General features: G+C 35.2%; 1 protein-coding gene across 1 annotated transcript in view; it reads left to right on the top strand.

Moving 5' to 3' along the window:
- Positions 1–10,344, top strand: part of slc15a4 (solute carrier family 15 member 4) — a 38,270-nt gene extending 27,926 nt beyond the window's left edge. The window contains exon 9 of the mRNA XM_088617685.1: positions 8,251–10,344. Coding sequence (XP_088473811.1) covers positions 8,251–8,402 — 152 coding nt within the window. The 3' untranslated portion in view covers positions 8,403–10,344. The remainder of the gene's footprint in view (positions 1–8,250) is intronic.
- The last annotated feature ends 5,722 nt before the right edge of the window (positions 10,345–16,066 follow it).

Here is a 16,066-nt window from a genome sequence, read left to right on the forward strand (position 1 = left end):
GGCATTGTTACATGCAGAGGGTGCCAGTAAATACAATTGCATATCAGTGGGTTTTAGAAGTGTTGAATAGTTTTGATGACCCATCATGACTCCAAAAAACAAAACAAAGATGTCTTTTGATTTATACACCACGTAATGAATGTGTAAATTAGATTAAAAAACCTTTGCTTTTGCTATCCCCTTAAGAGCCTTTCCTAAGTAAATAGACTTGTCAAACTAACAACATAAGGTTTGCGTAAATCTGTCCAACTGAAAGAAATAAATTGTCTGTTGCTGGCACTAGATGGATTTGTTCATTTCTGGTGTGAGGGTTGTGCTTCAGCTCCATACCCAGATGCATTTTATTATGAGGCATGGTTAATAGGGTTGAGCTGTAAATTTTTTATCCACAAACACCTAATAGCTCATTAATACAGTGTGTAGATGGGTTCTGAGGTACATTTTGATGATGTAAGCACTGGAAAACGTGGGATAGCTTAATAAATCCATCCTTTATCTTGCACAAAGAGTTGTTGTTTATCAGGCATCATTTCATTGTATTTAGTAACGACTGGAGATGGTAACGATAGATGTTAAAGGAATCTAAATCAGAATTCTAAAAAAAGTTAAAAGAATGACTTAAAAGCAGACATGTACCATACAGTGAATAGGTCACTAACATGCCTTAAGGTGAATTTGAAATTAGCAATAGTGTCAACCTAAAGTTATGATTAATTGACAAGTTTCTGTTTATTTTACAGATTTATAGCTAATATTTATGATATATACGTTTTCTTTAGTATACATTATTCCAGTTAATGGTACCTCAGCTTCTCAAGGAGTCTACCCAGTTCTAGAACACCAACAGCAGCATGAGCTAACGGAAATACACCAGCCAATTTAATCATTTGCTGAGAGCTTGATAGTATGGTATTGCATTGGCCCAGTCACTCAGGGCGTGATAAAAATCAGTGTCCACTATAGGGTCCTCATTTCATCATGCCACAACTGTAGAACTAATTTTCTTTATTTGTCTCTTTATTTCTTTAACTGCAGCAGTCCTGTATTGCCCTTGCCAACCAAATGAAAAGTTAGAATTTTTATAAATTTCAGTTTGGTCGAAGCTGCTTTTACTAATTCCCATCTGCTTGCATTGCGGCAATATTCATTATGTCGGTTGCAGCTTTTTTTCTTTGTTTACTGTGTTCTTTTAAGGAACCTGTGGGCATTATGTTATTTAGCTCTAATGATAGAAGCATGTGAAAGCAGGTGTTTGAGTCGCTGATTTCATTTTGGTTAGTGGGCATGTGGAACATCCTACCCGGCGATGTTGTTGAGGCCTGTACCCTAGCTTCTTTAAAAAAAAATGACTGGATAAGATCAGTTACCTAGTGACTACCAAACAGGCAGATAGGCAGAATAGCCTCCTATTTGGAACCTTATGGCAATAGACACTAAAATGTCAGTGCTGTAATGGAGCACTGTATTCTGTTGAGCATAGATTTCACAACAGTTTATTTATCTTGTACAAAAAGATAAGGTTAATCCTGAGCCCTTACTGAAGCTTAAGTTGGTAGGAGCACCGCATTGCAAATATTTGAATGATCAGCAACTAAAATCGATGCATTCCATCTTGAATTTTTTTTTAGGTATATTTGTACTGTGTGTAATAGACTATCATTACATACATTACTATATAATTTCATGTTATAATGGAAAAACACAACCCAATGAAAGTATCAACAACAGGAGGGGTATTTCAAAGTGCTTCACCAGTTTGAACTCTGGTAGTTTAAGACATAGTTAACAAGTCTATAATAAAATCTTTATCTTAATAATAAATTCTTTACTTTGATTAAATTCTTAGCAGTGAAAACTTGACAAAAAGAGGTCCTTTGATCATTCTTGTAGTAAAACTGAATGATTAAATTTGCCAGAGTAAGTAAATACATAAATGACCGTTCCATTTTTGTAGCATTCTTTAAAATTGCAGAGGGGTGGCAGTCTATTTGCGATTATCTCACTGTATTGTACTATTGCAGGGTACTCATTCATTAGAGTCAGAAATACATTTATTATACAGTTTATCAAATGCTGTTGAAAAGTGGTCTGAACTCTGCTTTGATATTTAGGTCTCTGTTTTTGTCTTTTGTATCAGTTTCATATTGTGTGGGAGTAATCGACAGTTGTTCTAAGCATCATGACTTATTTACTGTGGCTAGACAACATACTGTACAGTATGACACCCTTATTGGCAAAGAAGATAATTTCTTAAAGGATTTGTCAGTCACCTGTATGCTGTAATTAGTATAATTACTTTCCATGAAAATTAAGATAAACTAACTTTTGTAAATTATTGCGTTGTTATGTTCCACATTTCAGCAAAGGTGGGACTGATCAGAAAAAAGGAACAAGAAGAAACTATTTCTGAGAACTACTGTATTTCTTATTCTAATTTGTTCTGTCCTCAAAACCAAAAAAATAAGCAGTTTCTAAAGCTAAAATCTTCAGTAGATGAGTAGAATCAAAGCATACGTGGTCTTTTCCCCCGAATCTTGCCATGATTATTTTCCTTACAGTATGTTTTGCATTTTACAAATCATGAAGCCATCAAGACTGCTTCCAATTATTTAATTCTCTTTTTCCTCTGATAATATGTCTAATGCAGTCTAGCAGACAGCAGAGCAGCGCAGTAGGGAGCAGCCTCTACAGCAGTATTGTAATAAATGAATTCTCGTCATGAAATCTCATAATAGCTCTGACACAGTTCAAGGTAAGGGGACATAAATGAAGAAAATAAAGGATTTGCTACACTCAATTTCTGTTTAAGATAATAGTCTGGAGTATCGATTGATTTGCAGTTTTCTTCTCCTACTCAGCATTTGTTTCTAGAATACCTGTCAAATATTTATGGGGTTCATTATTGGTTTTAGTGCTAGACCTTGTTTTGTCTTTTGCTTCCCTAATTACCCTGCCTTTAAAGTGCCTGAAAGCCAAATGAGGCCTGAATGGGATGGGAGGCAGACAGATCAAATTAAAATGTCATTAAGAAATTGAAGAGGTGCACAATTTTTAAATTGAATTCATAATAGTGGATGTATAGGATTTTGCATTTGTAATTAAATTATTTCAATCCTTCATACAAAGTTATAGTATTGAGTAGAGAATGAGAGTTTTACAGTGCAGAAAGACCACATCAGTTACAGAATTGCTTCTTTCTTTTTTGTGTTTTAATTTTATTCATATCCAGTCTCATTGACAAAGAATGCTTAAATATTTTAATTAAGACAGCAGTAATGTTGGCCCCATACTGTTTTCTGACTGTGTAGCAGTTAGAAGAAATTATCGATTTGAAATACAACCAGGCACGCAGCATGTTTATTTTCTCCCTGCTGCGTGCATTGTTTTAATTTCACATGAATTATTCAGAGGAAGGGGGAAGTCTGAGACTTTCTCTTTCGTCTCTCACTTAAAGCTTAAACATCCCCTAACTTGAAAAAGGGGATGTGTGACTATAAGGGGATAATCATCACATTAAAAAGGCCACTCTAGACTTTCAGATTGTTTTGAGTTTGTTTTTTTTGCCGTTGTTGTTAATTTTTAACTGATGCATTTTATTCTGACATGCCAGCAGAAAGTTTATTTTTCTTCAGTTTGATTGAAATAGTTTTACAGGCAAAATGTTGTCTTTAAAACTATTTCAGACTTAAGTTCTTTCTGAATAGATCGCTCTGAATACTTCTAATGATGATCATCATCATTTATGCAGAGCTGAAGTATGTATCCATTCATTTCTGATACCATGTTGATTACATATCTTTCTAAAGGGTCTCTAGAAGACCAAACCTACATATGTGCCTAGTGGCTATTACTTAAATCAGCAGTTTGCATTTTTGATCAGAAATATTGATCAATTTAAATTGCAGAGAGCTGTGCACTTCTTACAGTTTCTGTTTCTCTGTCGAAAGACAGGTACTGATTGAAGACTTGCTACAAATGTAAAATGCTCATTCACCAGTGAATAATTTCTTGATTTGAGCATCACAATTTCGCACTGCAGGTGTAAGCATACAGTATACTTTCTATAGTGTCTGTTTTTGAGAACTGCAGGGAGATTGTCACTGACAGCTGTTTGTGATCAAATTTCTATTTAAGACGTGCTTTTTGTCTGTTAACCCTTTAATGTCTTAATTTTCTTAATTTGTCTTTCTGTTCTCTTAAAATTCTCTGCTGTTATTATCAAACGTCTGGGGCCCTGGGTATGTATGTTATGCTGTTATTTTCATCCCGGCAGTTATTCTGCAAAAATACAACTTAATCGAAATGAGTGGTCAATGACTGGAGGAAGATCAGTTGTCATAAAGTTTTATGTAAAATACTGAAAATTGTTTGCTGAAGCCATTATTTATTCAGTGTTACCTACGTCTTTCGGTAAAGTGCCAAACAAGAGTGTCATCCTGCTACTGTATTAGTTATTAACCAGGATTGTTGTTTTTTTTCTTTTGCTCTTCAGTCCATGAATTAATTGACAGCTCTTCTGCAATACTGAAGCTAATTTCTCTTATCGCACAATTCCTTCGAACTGGAATTAAAGGGCATCCCTCGTGTCTTTCCGCAATAAGCACTGGGGTATAATCTGAATCTGACTAGTGCCAAACCAGTGACACAGTACATTGGTGTATAGTTCCCTGCAGTTGTGCAGATGGCTATCTGCGTCTGTGTATGAATATATTTCCCTGTTCCCACCTAAAATTTATCGCCTGCTGTGAAAAATTGTGCTTCATGTTGTTTCAATTTGCAAGACGGAGAGAATGCCATTACAACCAGAAAACAGAAATCCTTATTCTAGCTTTATGTGCAGACAAGAAGAAAAAGTGTCTATTTTTTAAGATGCAAATTGAATCTTCACTGCTGAGCTTTGGCATTCCTTCCCCCATCAAGATAAAATGTTATGACCGTCATATTTGTTACTTTCAATAGAAAAAGTGGCAATTTTCTAACACGACAGATGCAATGAATTTTTAGAGGTAACTCTACAACATCTGTTTTATGTGTTTATTTTCTGAAGGAAACATAAGTCAAGGAATGAACTACTCAAGGACCTTTCAAACAACCCTTGAAAGAATGTACATAAAGCTTGTATGAAAGAGTTATTTATGTGTCCGTTTATGCACTACTTTTTTTAATTCCAAAAACTGTTGTTCTGCTCTAGATCCTTATTTAATTTTCTTTAATATACATTTGGGAATACAGTAGGTTGTTGTACAGTATTCATAGCTGTGCTGATTTTGATTTATTTATTTTAATTTCGGCCTTTTCATTCTTAAGGGATTAAATGCATATGCTTTGAATGTTAGAATCCAATTACAGTATTAATTAAACTTTCTTTTAATACCTCATGCACCTTATACGTTTATACCTCATATACTCATGCACAATGAAAACACATCTGTAGCTCACCAATTACATAATACTGTTAACATCTTAAAAAGCTAGCAGATAGTGTTGTTGATTGAGTCATATTGTTCCATGAGGTAAAAACACCAAGCCTACGCTCACTTATGCAATTTTATAAAAATACCAGGTGCTCAATAATTGGTATTTGAATTAAACAAGGGCAAAACAAGTTGTCTGGTCCACTGAATTCATACAGTAGTTGTCTTATATATTCATATACAGTATATAAAATATCATAGAAATGACTGAGGGGCGGCACAGCCTCTTCTCTTTTCAGCATGAAACAAACCTTTACTTCCTATGCAGCCTACGCACGCTGACGCAGCTCCCTGCTTGAACTATTTTAATTCATGGTTGATTGTGTCAAAAACATGTACTCATTTGTTAATCTGCCGTTAATTTGTTAACTGCTGTTTCGTTGATTATTCTGGAAGCTGTCCAATCAGCGATGTATTCTTTATAGTTTGATATCCATTCTTATTTTCTTTTGTAATTTTTGTTTTTTTCACGGTTAGCTATTGAGTAACGTCTTGACAGTAACAATCTCCTTCGTATCAGAAGTTATTATACTCATGAAAAGAGCAAGGGAATGCTTTTCACAATCTGTCAATCACAAATTGTCCTTTTGATAATGAATTTAATTTCCACCTACATTAATGTTAACTGCTTGAGTCTGTCTCATTTTAGACTTAACGCAAGTTTCCTAGTTGTCCATTTTCCTTCTAGTTTCCTAGTTGAAATCAAAGCAAAGACTAAGTCATGACTGTCCAGAACATAGAACTCAAAAAGGAAATTTTCATGCAAAAACCACAATCCAGTGATTCTTGCAGGTGTGCTTTGGAGGGCATGTGAGTTTTTATGAAAATAGCAAGCGATTTGTCTACTTAAGAACCATTGAGCATTTGTGTTTTCTTTTCAAAATGATCTCTAAGTGACTTAATTAAACATAACAGCTGCTCGAGCAGTCCAGAATACAATTGTTTCAAGAGATCAGAAATTAAGAACAAAATGTAAAATCTTCACAATTATGGCTCTCAGGACAAGGGCTGCCTGACTGTGCACTTCACTATCGAAAAGTATACCAGTATTTTTATTTTGGCTGTGCTCTTGAGTAAATACAGTAAGAACCTATTTAATGCAAAAATATTAAAAAGCTAGCCTATATATATATATTCAGCAAGGATTTGTTTTAGGGATTCCATTTAGTTCTCTAGCTCTTTGCTGTCCCTACTTGGGAAAAGGAACTGTATAATTAGATGCCACTGTCTCTGAACCTGATATCCTTCAAACCATTCTTAGCCACCTCTTGGGTATAGCTTGGAGAAATGACACACTCTCAGTGGACTTAAACCTTATCCAATTAAAAAGCCCAAAGCTTACCTTTTTTATTCTGGTCTTGCTCTTTTCATTAAGTAAAAGACATTATTTCTGTACTGCAACAGATTTTTTTAAACCTTTTTTTGTATGAGTGTATATATATATACACAGTGTATATGAGTTATAATGTATATTTCTGTGTGAGGCTGATTAAGCATAGAGCATACTATTATAAATTAATTTGACTTTGAAGAGTACCTGAATGAATAGTGAATAGTTTTATCAAACTGAATGGTAATCCTTAGATGTTGACCATACTTGTTTATGATGATCTAAATAAGAATATCTGTAAATTAATTCATAGTACCAATAGGTAGTAAGATGCTGCTTTTTAATTAGATTAGCTAAGATGCCCAAGTGGGAATGATTTCTTATGCTTCTGAAAGATGCTAATATTTTATTGCTTGGGTTACAAGTTGGGGATTAGGGCAACTGTCAACCTTTCCTTTCGTATGAAACTCTTAATGGGGAAAAAGATTTTGTTTAGAATTCTGTTCAAGGCGTCTGGTGATAAAATTCTTGAAATCATTCCAGTTGCCCTGCATGCTTCAAAAGTCAAAACCTTTCCAGTGGTGCCAGGAGGGAAAAATGCTAATGCTAATCCACAAATGAGTTATGTTGATAATATTGAATAGCAGTGATAGATGGTGATCTCTGGCTGACTTGCTGGATTTTCCAGTGTGGCTGTTCTCCAGTCTGTGAGCATTGATATCTTTCTGTCAGAAGCTGGTGACTTTGAGGGTTCAATAAGGGATCCAGGATCCACAAAAAACTTTGGAGGCAGGTCAAAGCTTTGCCATCTGCATTTCTAGTGAGCATCAGTTCTGTGATTTTTTGTTTTTGTTTTTGTTTTTTCCTTTAATGATTTGCTTTGGTTTTAACACAAGGATTACAGAAATAAAACATATATTTTTTTTAATCCCCCAAAGTGAGATGTTAGGCTTAGAGTGAAGAGAGCAACGAAAGCCCCAGCTCCAAGTTTTCCTTGCTTTCACTTTCCTCCAACGGAAGCAACAGCTCCCTTGATCCCAACGAAGAGCTCCCAGGTCTGTGCCACAGTTGAAAGCTGCGATTTTGGCATATGTCATATCTGATACTTCAGTTCTCCCATCACAGGCATTTGTTGGCCCCCTTCAGTGTGCTGTGAACCAAGGAGCCAGATGGCATTTTCATTTTTTCCCTTTTCTCTGAAAAGGAGCAGATCTGCAATACAATAGAAAACGTGTTCCATTTTTAGTATGTCTACTTCAAGCTAAAGGGTATTGAAATTTTTTTTGGGGGCGATCCAAGTAATGGTTGCAGAAGAAACTTGGGGAAAGAACTGCCTCGAAGGCCTGTGGTCTAATGTGAAGTTGATAAATTGTTTTCATTGACTTTCAGATGGTAAAATGTTTTTTTTTTTTACTAATGTCTTTGCTTTTTCTTTTCTTTCTCCAGGAAACATCAATGGTTGCTCTCTGCATTACTACTTTTTCTTGCTAGCGGGGATCCAAGGAGTCACCCTGTTGCTCTTCCTGATTGTGTCAGTGAAGTATGACAAGCAGAGAAACAGATCAGGTATACAAAAGCAAACCACTCTGTCTTCATGACCATAGGAGACACACTAGGAAGAAGGAGGAAATGCACTGCCCATCTCTGTTCATAGCTCTAAATCTCTGTTCATATTTTTGCTTTATAGACAAATATCATTTTTTTCTTCTATACAGTGCAGGTAACTGGTTCACTGTAAAGAAATTGGAAAAAAAATTGCTTTTAAATGTACTTTTTGTAAAAAAAAAAGATTGATAAATAAGCACTAAGATAAGCAGCATTAAGATGTTTCAGTCAAGCTGTTGTCATAAAGTGTAATGTAACAGTCAAGTCTAACAGTGAAAAGTTAGATATACTGTATACAGTAAGCTGATTTAAAATCAAATTAAGTTGTGATTTATACAGTTTCACTTACTGCTTTGAAACAAATCTTTCTTAAAAGGTTAAAGAAATTCGATTTTTTTCTCAAAAAGATTTAAAACAGTGTTTTGGACATTTATTTTTGGTCTTTAATTGTTCTTTTGTGTCTTGTTGCATGGCAATGGTTATCACCTGCACTGTTACTGATGGTTCATTTTCTTTTTGTACAGATGCAGTATTGTGAGAGTGGATTTAAAATATTTAGAGGGTTTTTAAATGGATTTTTATTGTTTTTGCTCTGCTTTTCATAACTGCCCCTCACTTGTTTATATAAAGGCATCTAATTAGTTTACATCAGTATGGAGAACCTCGGCTCTGTTATTTATTTTTCCATTTGAATCTCATGTCTGTGGATTTGTGGATTGCATTTTCTTACTTTTCATGTTTGTCAGCTCATAGCTCAGAGCGGGGACTAGAATCAATGCCAAGGGCATTTGAAACAAGTTCCACTTGGCCTTCCCTTCTCACATCTATTGTGTTGCGTAAATAACATCAACTGGGAGCTCGGCTTAAACTGACAAGCTCATTTTTTTGTGACTTCTTGTATGTGGGCTCACCTCAGGTGAAAGGGATAATAAACTCCTCTCCAGTACCATTTATTTATTTATTATGCAGTGATGCCTATGGTTTACACACTCAATCAGTAAATCTGTACTTCTATAAGCACCTAGCTCATATGGATCACTTCACTATTATAAAAAAATCTCAGTTTCATTAAAGTGATATTTAAGTGAAACTCCATTAATCCAAGGATGTGTGTAATGAATGACTCCACTGATAAATGGGTGTTAAAGTAGCATTTATTTTTCAAGTTGTTGTTCCGTAGTGTTGACGTGAAAATACAGCTGAAATGACCATGTTTCAAAGAAGACCAATACAAAATGATGCCGTTACTGAATATACTGTATTCATTACTTTGGGAGGCCAGTTTAGTGAAGACGGCATCGTTTGAGTTGACATATTGAATTAATGCACAGAAAGAACAATTTTGGTACAGTAACTAATTCTTAATCTCTCTTTAATCCTAACGTTGTTTACATGTGTACATATTAAAGAAAACTGATGTAAATGGGTGGATGGCTTTTATATTTTAAATTGCAATTCTCTACATGTATTATGTAAACCACTTATTTTTTTGCTGGTTAAATGAACTGAATATGAATCCTGTTTCTACACCAATATGGTGAATATGATTTTTACTGGGGCATATTGTATTCCAGGCAGAAACAAACCTGTTCCTTTTTCAGTATTTTCAATGTGTTCCCTTGGTAAAATGGTCTTAATGCTTTAGGCATGTTTCATAGGCCTTTATATTTGAGTGTGTATGATTAGGAATTGGTTGTTGCACTAACCATCCAGTTGTGATTTATGTTTGTCCTTGTATCTGAGTATCTTATTTTCATCAACGTTTGAGAAATGGCAGGTTTTGTACAAGGTTATGATATAACATTCTATTATACTGCTTTCATTTTTGTATTTAAATCATTATCTGCTAGCAATGTGTTTTTTTTTCTGTCCTTTACAATTTATTTTGTGCCATCAGATGCAATGTTTCAAAAGAAATAAAGCAATTTAACTTCACTACTTTTGTTTATGGATTACAGTGGCATGAATCATCACACAAACAGTTCAATGATAGTCAGCAAAGATGCTATTGGAGTGTATTGTGGTGTGACCCTGCACCAGCAGGTGGTGTATTCTGTAGGATGAACATGATTACCCTTTTGAAAACCTTTTGCTGTAAATGCATGGGGGAAAAAAACAAAAGCTACAGAATTTTTTAAAGCTTGCTGTTTCCTATGAATTGATATTGCAAATTTAATATTTTAGAGCAGTAATTTATAGTTGCCTCTACAGTATACTGTATGGATGGTGTGGTGGGGAACATATATTGTTACTTATTATGACAACCAGACAATGAAAACAAAAAACAGAACAAAGTTAAATGAACAGTCAATTTTATATAATAAACTAGTTTACACAGCTCTTTTCAAAATTCTGCACAATACATAAAAAGCAATAACACCAATAAAACCTGAGAAAATTACAACGCAAGAAAGCAAAGCTAGCACAGATGATAAAACAACTGCAAGAAAACTCTTCTTACAAGCTTTTTTTCCACAGCATCGATGTCAAGGATTTGAAGTTAAAATTAAAGTTTCCTTTCAGGCTGAGCTCTTGATTTCATTTAAGATGTTATTCCAGAGCTTTGTGATTCATCAACTAAAGGGTCATTCATCCATCAAGGATAGACAAATAGTGGAAATGCATAATAAACTGGAATTATTTGGGGAGCAGAATAATCAATTTATCAGCTGGGGAGACAAACCATGTAGAGCTTTGAACTTAAGCAAAAGGACTCGAAACTTGAAACCAGGTGAGACACCAGTGCAACTAGCTCTAAGACTCTTAAGACAGGGTTGAGACAAGTGATTGTATGCAACTTAGAATTCTAGTTGCAAGACTGTGCACATATTATAATGTGCAATTTTAGGAACTCCTGAAAGTGGGGCATTGCAATAATCAAAGCAAAGCAAAAAAAATAAGTAAAGAAATAATCCATCATTGAAAAAACAGTAGCTGACTGTTTTCCTGCTACAGACCGCATTGGCCACAGTCTGGCAGTGTCTCTCAGATGGAAAAAAATACAGCTCTACACAATAGTGAGACGTGAGATTCAAATGTTAGATCACTGAGAAATTATTTTGAATTCAGACCAGAGCACAGTGGTGTTGATTAATAAGGTACAAGGTACAGCCCTGGTTTTACATGATGTTAGGAACCCAAATTAAATGACATCTGAACACAATTAAGATGCAGAAAAGTTTTGTGGCATACAAGCGGTTTTATCTATAATGCAATGTCAAAGAATATTTTAACCGTAGGTTTTGTGTGGACAAACATCTGAGTACTGGCTACATAGAAATTGAAAGATTTGTAATATTACCCACTTTTTATTAAATAATATAGATATGCTTTAGGAGAGGCATATTATAAATACTATAACTTGTCATCAACAGAAATGTATTAAGGTTTTTGCATATTCCAGTTCAGAAAAAGTGTTCAGACCTACATATCATCATTATTCTTAAACCAAATTTATTCAGTCACTGTTAATCTTTTTCCCATGGCATCGGCTTAAAGATCAGAAAATAAAGTTAACCACAGGGATTGTGTGATCAGGCCCAGTTTTAAAGCTGAATATTGTTGTCTGACACGCTGCCAAATTAATGCCTTGTGAACTTGTCACCTGTTTGCACACATCACCTTATATTTTTACTTAAGAAGCAATCTACAGGTTATCCAGATTATGATTGTTTAATCATATTTGGGGGGGTTCTTATTTAAGTAAACTATATTGACCTTCAAGTAACAGCTGCAGAAGGTAGAAAATAAAATTAAGCCAAATACTATGCCTCCAAAGCTCATCTGGGATTCTGATGACCCCAGCTGTGTTGCAGACATTTCAATGAGCACAGGCATTGCAGTCAGTATTGCAGTGTGTGAGAGACTGTAAATGGGAAGAAGAGATCAATACAAATAAATCATAATCATGGCTCTATTGCAACTGGATGCAATAGGTAACAAATCAGTAATGCAAAAATCTCTGCTAGTATTTTCAAGGGTTCACATTCATGGATGGTTTGAGTTTTGCAACCTTCATTCTCATATAAATTAATAGCATAAAACCACATCTATCCATTCATTTTATAGTCATGCATTTACAGGGTCACAGGGGGGTGCCTGAGTCTATCCTGGCAAGCAACAGGCTAAAAGCAGGATACTTCCCCATCATATGGCAGACAGACAAATCACACGCAAAGCAGGTTAGTTTTCCCAGAAGCCAATTAACCTCCCAGAATGTCTGTGGTCTGTGGGAGGAAACTGGAACACCCAGAGGAAACCCACGCTATCAAGGTGAAAACATACCAACTCCACGCAGGTAGCACCCCAGGAACTGGGTCCAGGGTCCCAGCACTGAGGCAGCAATGCTAACCACTGCACTACCATGCTGCCTATAAAAACACACAGAATTTAAATATATATATAATCTCAGTGATTAATTTTTGAATAACAAATAAGGGAGAATCAGTATAGAGCACAGAACCGTAATAATGTACTGTGATATGTTTTGATTTGTAACGTTTTTTGTACATCAAAACCCAATTTATAACAAAACATTAACATAAACGTGGTAATTGGACAAAAGAAAATAATCAAATTGATTTGAACTCTTATCATAAATCTAGTGAGCACAAAGAAACTAAACTTTGCCCTCTATTAATGAAATAAATCTGCCAATAAGCATGAAATCACAAGTGTGTTATTATTCAGTAACAATATCTTTACCCAGGCATTATAATTTAATAACAATTTATCTTCATTGTTTGTTTTATTAATTTGTGCTTTGCTGTATAATACTTTTACATCATGTTAACTAGGCATTCTTGTAACCTAGCACTGTTTTTTCATGCAGCTCTGTCCTAATGTGGCTGTTCTGAACAAGTTCCTTTGCTTGACCTACAGAACTCTGTGGACCTTGTAAGATAACATAAAGAAAATACATTCAAGAATGCTACTACAGGGGATGTACTATACATAAACGTCTTCTGACTGGATAAACACAGACTGTTTGTGTTTAGAATATTAACACAAGCATGACAGTTTGATATTGACCTCCTCCAGTGTCTTTGGGTTATAGCAACAATATGTCAAGTGTTTCTCAGATTCACAGCAATTTTAAGGCTGATTTGAGTCATTACAGATACTGCCCTCTGAAGCAGCTGGGGAATTCAAAAGGGCTATATAGGTGAATAAACACATTCTGTGTCATTTAGTTTTATATATCTGAACAGCAGTGTTCTCCTTCATAAATCTATATACCAGTGGTAAAATGATGACGCACTGAAGAACTAATAAACAATTTTTATTCACCTTTTCTTTCCATAACGAAGTTCATTTTCATTGTGATGATGTTTTCAAGGAAAGGCCTAATCCCATTAATCTGCATGTTGAGTGTCGTCTACTTTGTAGTTACCGGTAGGTACTATTCATAACTGAATCAAGAGCCGTGAACAGCACAGATGGGAAGTAGTTTAAGCCCTGTGACTGTAATCCATCTTCTTAACATAGTGATGATTGACCATATTTTCCCTAACACCCTGACCCAAAACCATTTTTCTTTTCCTTAATTTGTTGGGTGGAAAGTAAAAAAACAAGAGCATTATACAGACAAAATATGGACAGTCCATCATTAAATAGCCTGTGATTCATTCATGCAGCAGACCAAAGCATAACAATTTCCTTTTTTATACTATTAGGACTGTCTTGGAGACAAAACAGTCTGCTTAAAATGACAAAAACATACCAGGGCTGAATCTAAATGGCCGACACATAACTGTACAAAAGAGAAATGCCATTTTTTAATCAGATATATCGGAACCATTTAAAACATTATTATTAATATTAGTATTCCTGCTAAACAGTATAATATATACACATGTATGTATAAGTATTTCAGGTGGGTAGCTGCGCCAGCATGCGTAGGCTGCAAAGGAACAAGTAATAGGTTTATTCCATGCTGAAAAAAAAAAAGAGAGAAAAAACACAACATTTTGGCTGTGGAGCCTTCTTCAGGTGTATAAGTATGTTCATCCAATCTGCTTGTTGGTTTCAGTATGCAGCTTTTGAGCACCCAGATAAATTACTGAATTTAAAGAGATAAAAGTAACTGACTCTCTATAGTTTTGAATACAGGTACAACAGGTAACATACTGAAAAGTGTTGAAAGGAATGCCAGAGGCCAACATAAGATGAAATAACATTTGGGTGGATTGAAGGAATTTGGAACAAGTTACCCACCTGGAATGTTAGAGGGGATTGCTTTGCATTACAGCAATCAAATGAGTTAAAATTTGCCAAATGTTCACATAACCTTTCTTAGGTATATTTTCTCATTTCTGTAGGATGGAATTGTGAAAACAGAGTTTGCAACATCAGGAAAACAAAAAAATAAAAAAACAAAATCAATCAACAATTAAAAAAATAAAACAAAATCAATAAATTGTTGAACCTCATACATTACTGCACTGAGCCGATTAGGCACATCAGTGAGAGTGCACATAAAGCACATTGAGACGTGAAGTCAGTGAAAAGAACTGCATCAGCTACATACTGTACATTTCACGAGGTGTTTGGCTAGAGCCACAGGAAAAGAGAAAATGGTTAACTTCAGAATATATATATACACACATTCAACCATGCCGAACAAAAATTAAATCATTTTTTCAAAGGTTCAGTTCAGAAGGGCCTATGGTTTTTTTGGCTTCCTGCTTTAATTAAAAAGGAGGGGGGTAATTAAGCCTGGGAGACTTTTAAGAGCCTTGCCTGGGTTGAATGATCACCCACTGAGAGGTCACGAGTGAGTTATTTAAACTTCTTTCAGCTCGTTTCTGAAAACCTGCCAGACTCCCAATACCAGGCCCTCTGTTCTGCTGTGAGAGAACACAGGCGAGCCACGCTGAGAGAAAGAGTAACATATCAGTCAGACTGCATTCTAGAACACAGTAAATTATTTTATTGTCTTCCTTTAAGGACATTTCTGATTAGTTTTCTGTTTTTTGCTTGTCCAACAGACCAGAATAAGAGACTGCAAAAGGGCTGTTTGCTTTTGATACCGTCATTAATCAGTATTTAAGTACTTCTGGAATTGTACTTTTTTAATGAGTTTAAAGTACAGAGCATATTCTATTCACAGGATATTTGAAAGCCTGACAAGTTGCCTAATTGAATCTGTGCGGAAATGTTTTATTTCTAGTGTATTATGTGTTTTTCATCCTTGCATTGCCTTGGAATATTTTGTTTAGCTAGAAATTACGAAATGTCCTAAACTATGACTAGCTTAAAACATTCAGCACATTAAGATACAGTAGCTTACAAACTGTACACAGTTCCCACCCAGAATGTAATCGCTGCTGAATCGTACATACCTGTAGATAAAAAAGTGTCACTTTTGTTAGCATAAGCCTAAAGCTGGCGCCATTCTTTTTAACGATGAATGGAAGAAAAATCACAATACACAACCAATGACCATGAAAGCTGCAAGCGACAAGCACTGCACTCTAATTCATGGCACCATGCAGTGCCTGTTTACCCTGATGTAAAGTGCAGAAACCTCATAGCAGAAATTGACAAAATTTGTCGAATTTTATGCAACTCTTTCTCAGTGGAAGTTATCGAACATTAAAGTAGCAAAAATGATGACCAAGACACCAAACCGTACCTTCAGTGAAGCTGAATGGCA

Source organism: Lepisosteus platostomus, chromosome 24, assembly GCF_059453375.1.
Source record: "Lepisosteus platostomus isolate fLepPlt1 chromosome 24, fLepPlt1.hap1, whole genome shotgun sequence".
In the NCBI taxonomy this organism is placed as follows: Eukaryota; Metazoa; Chordata; class Actinopteri; order Semionotiformes; family Lepisosteidae; genus Lepisosteus; species Lepisosteus platostomus.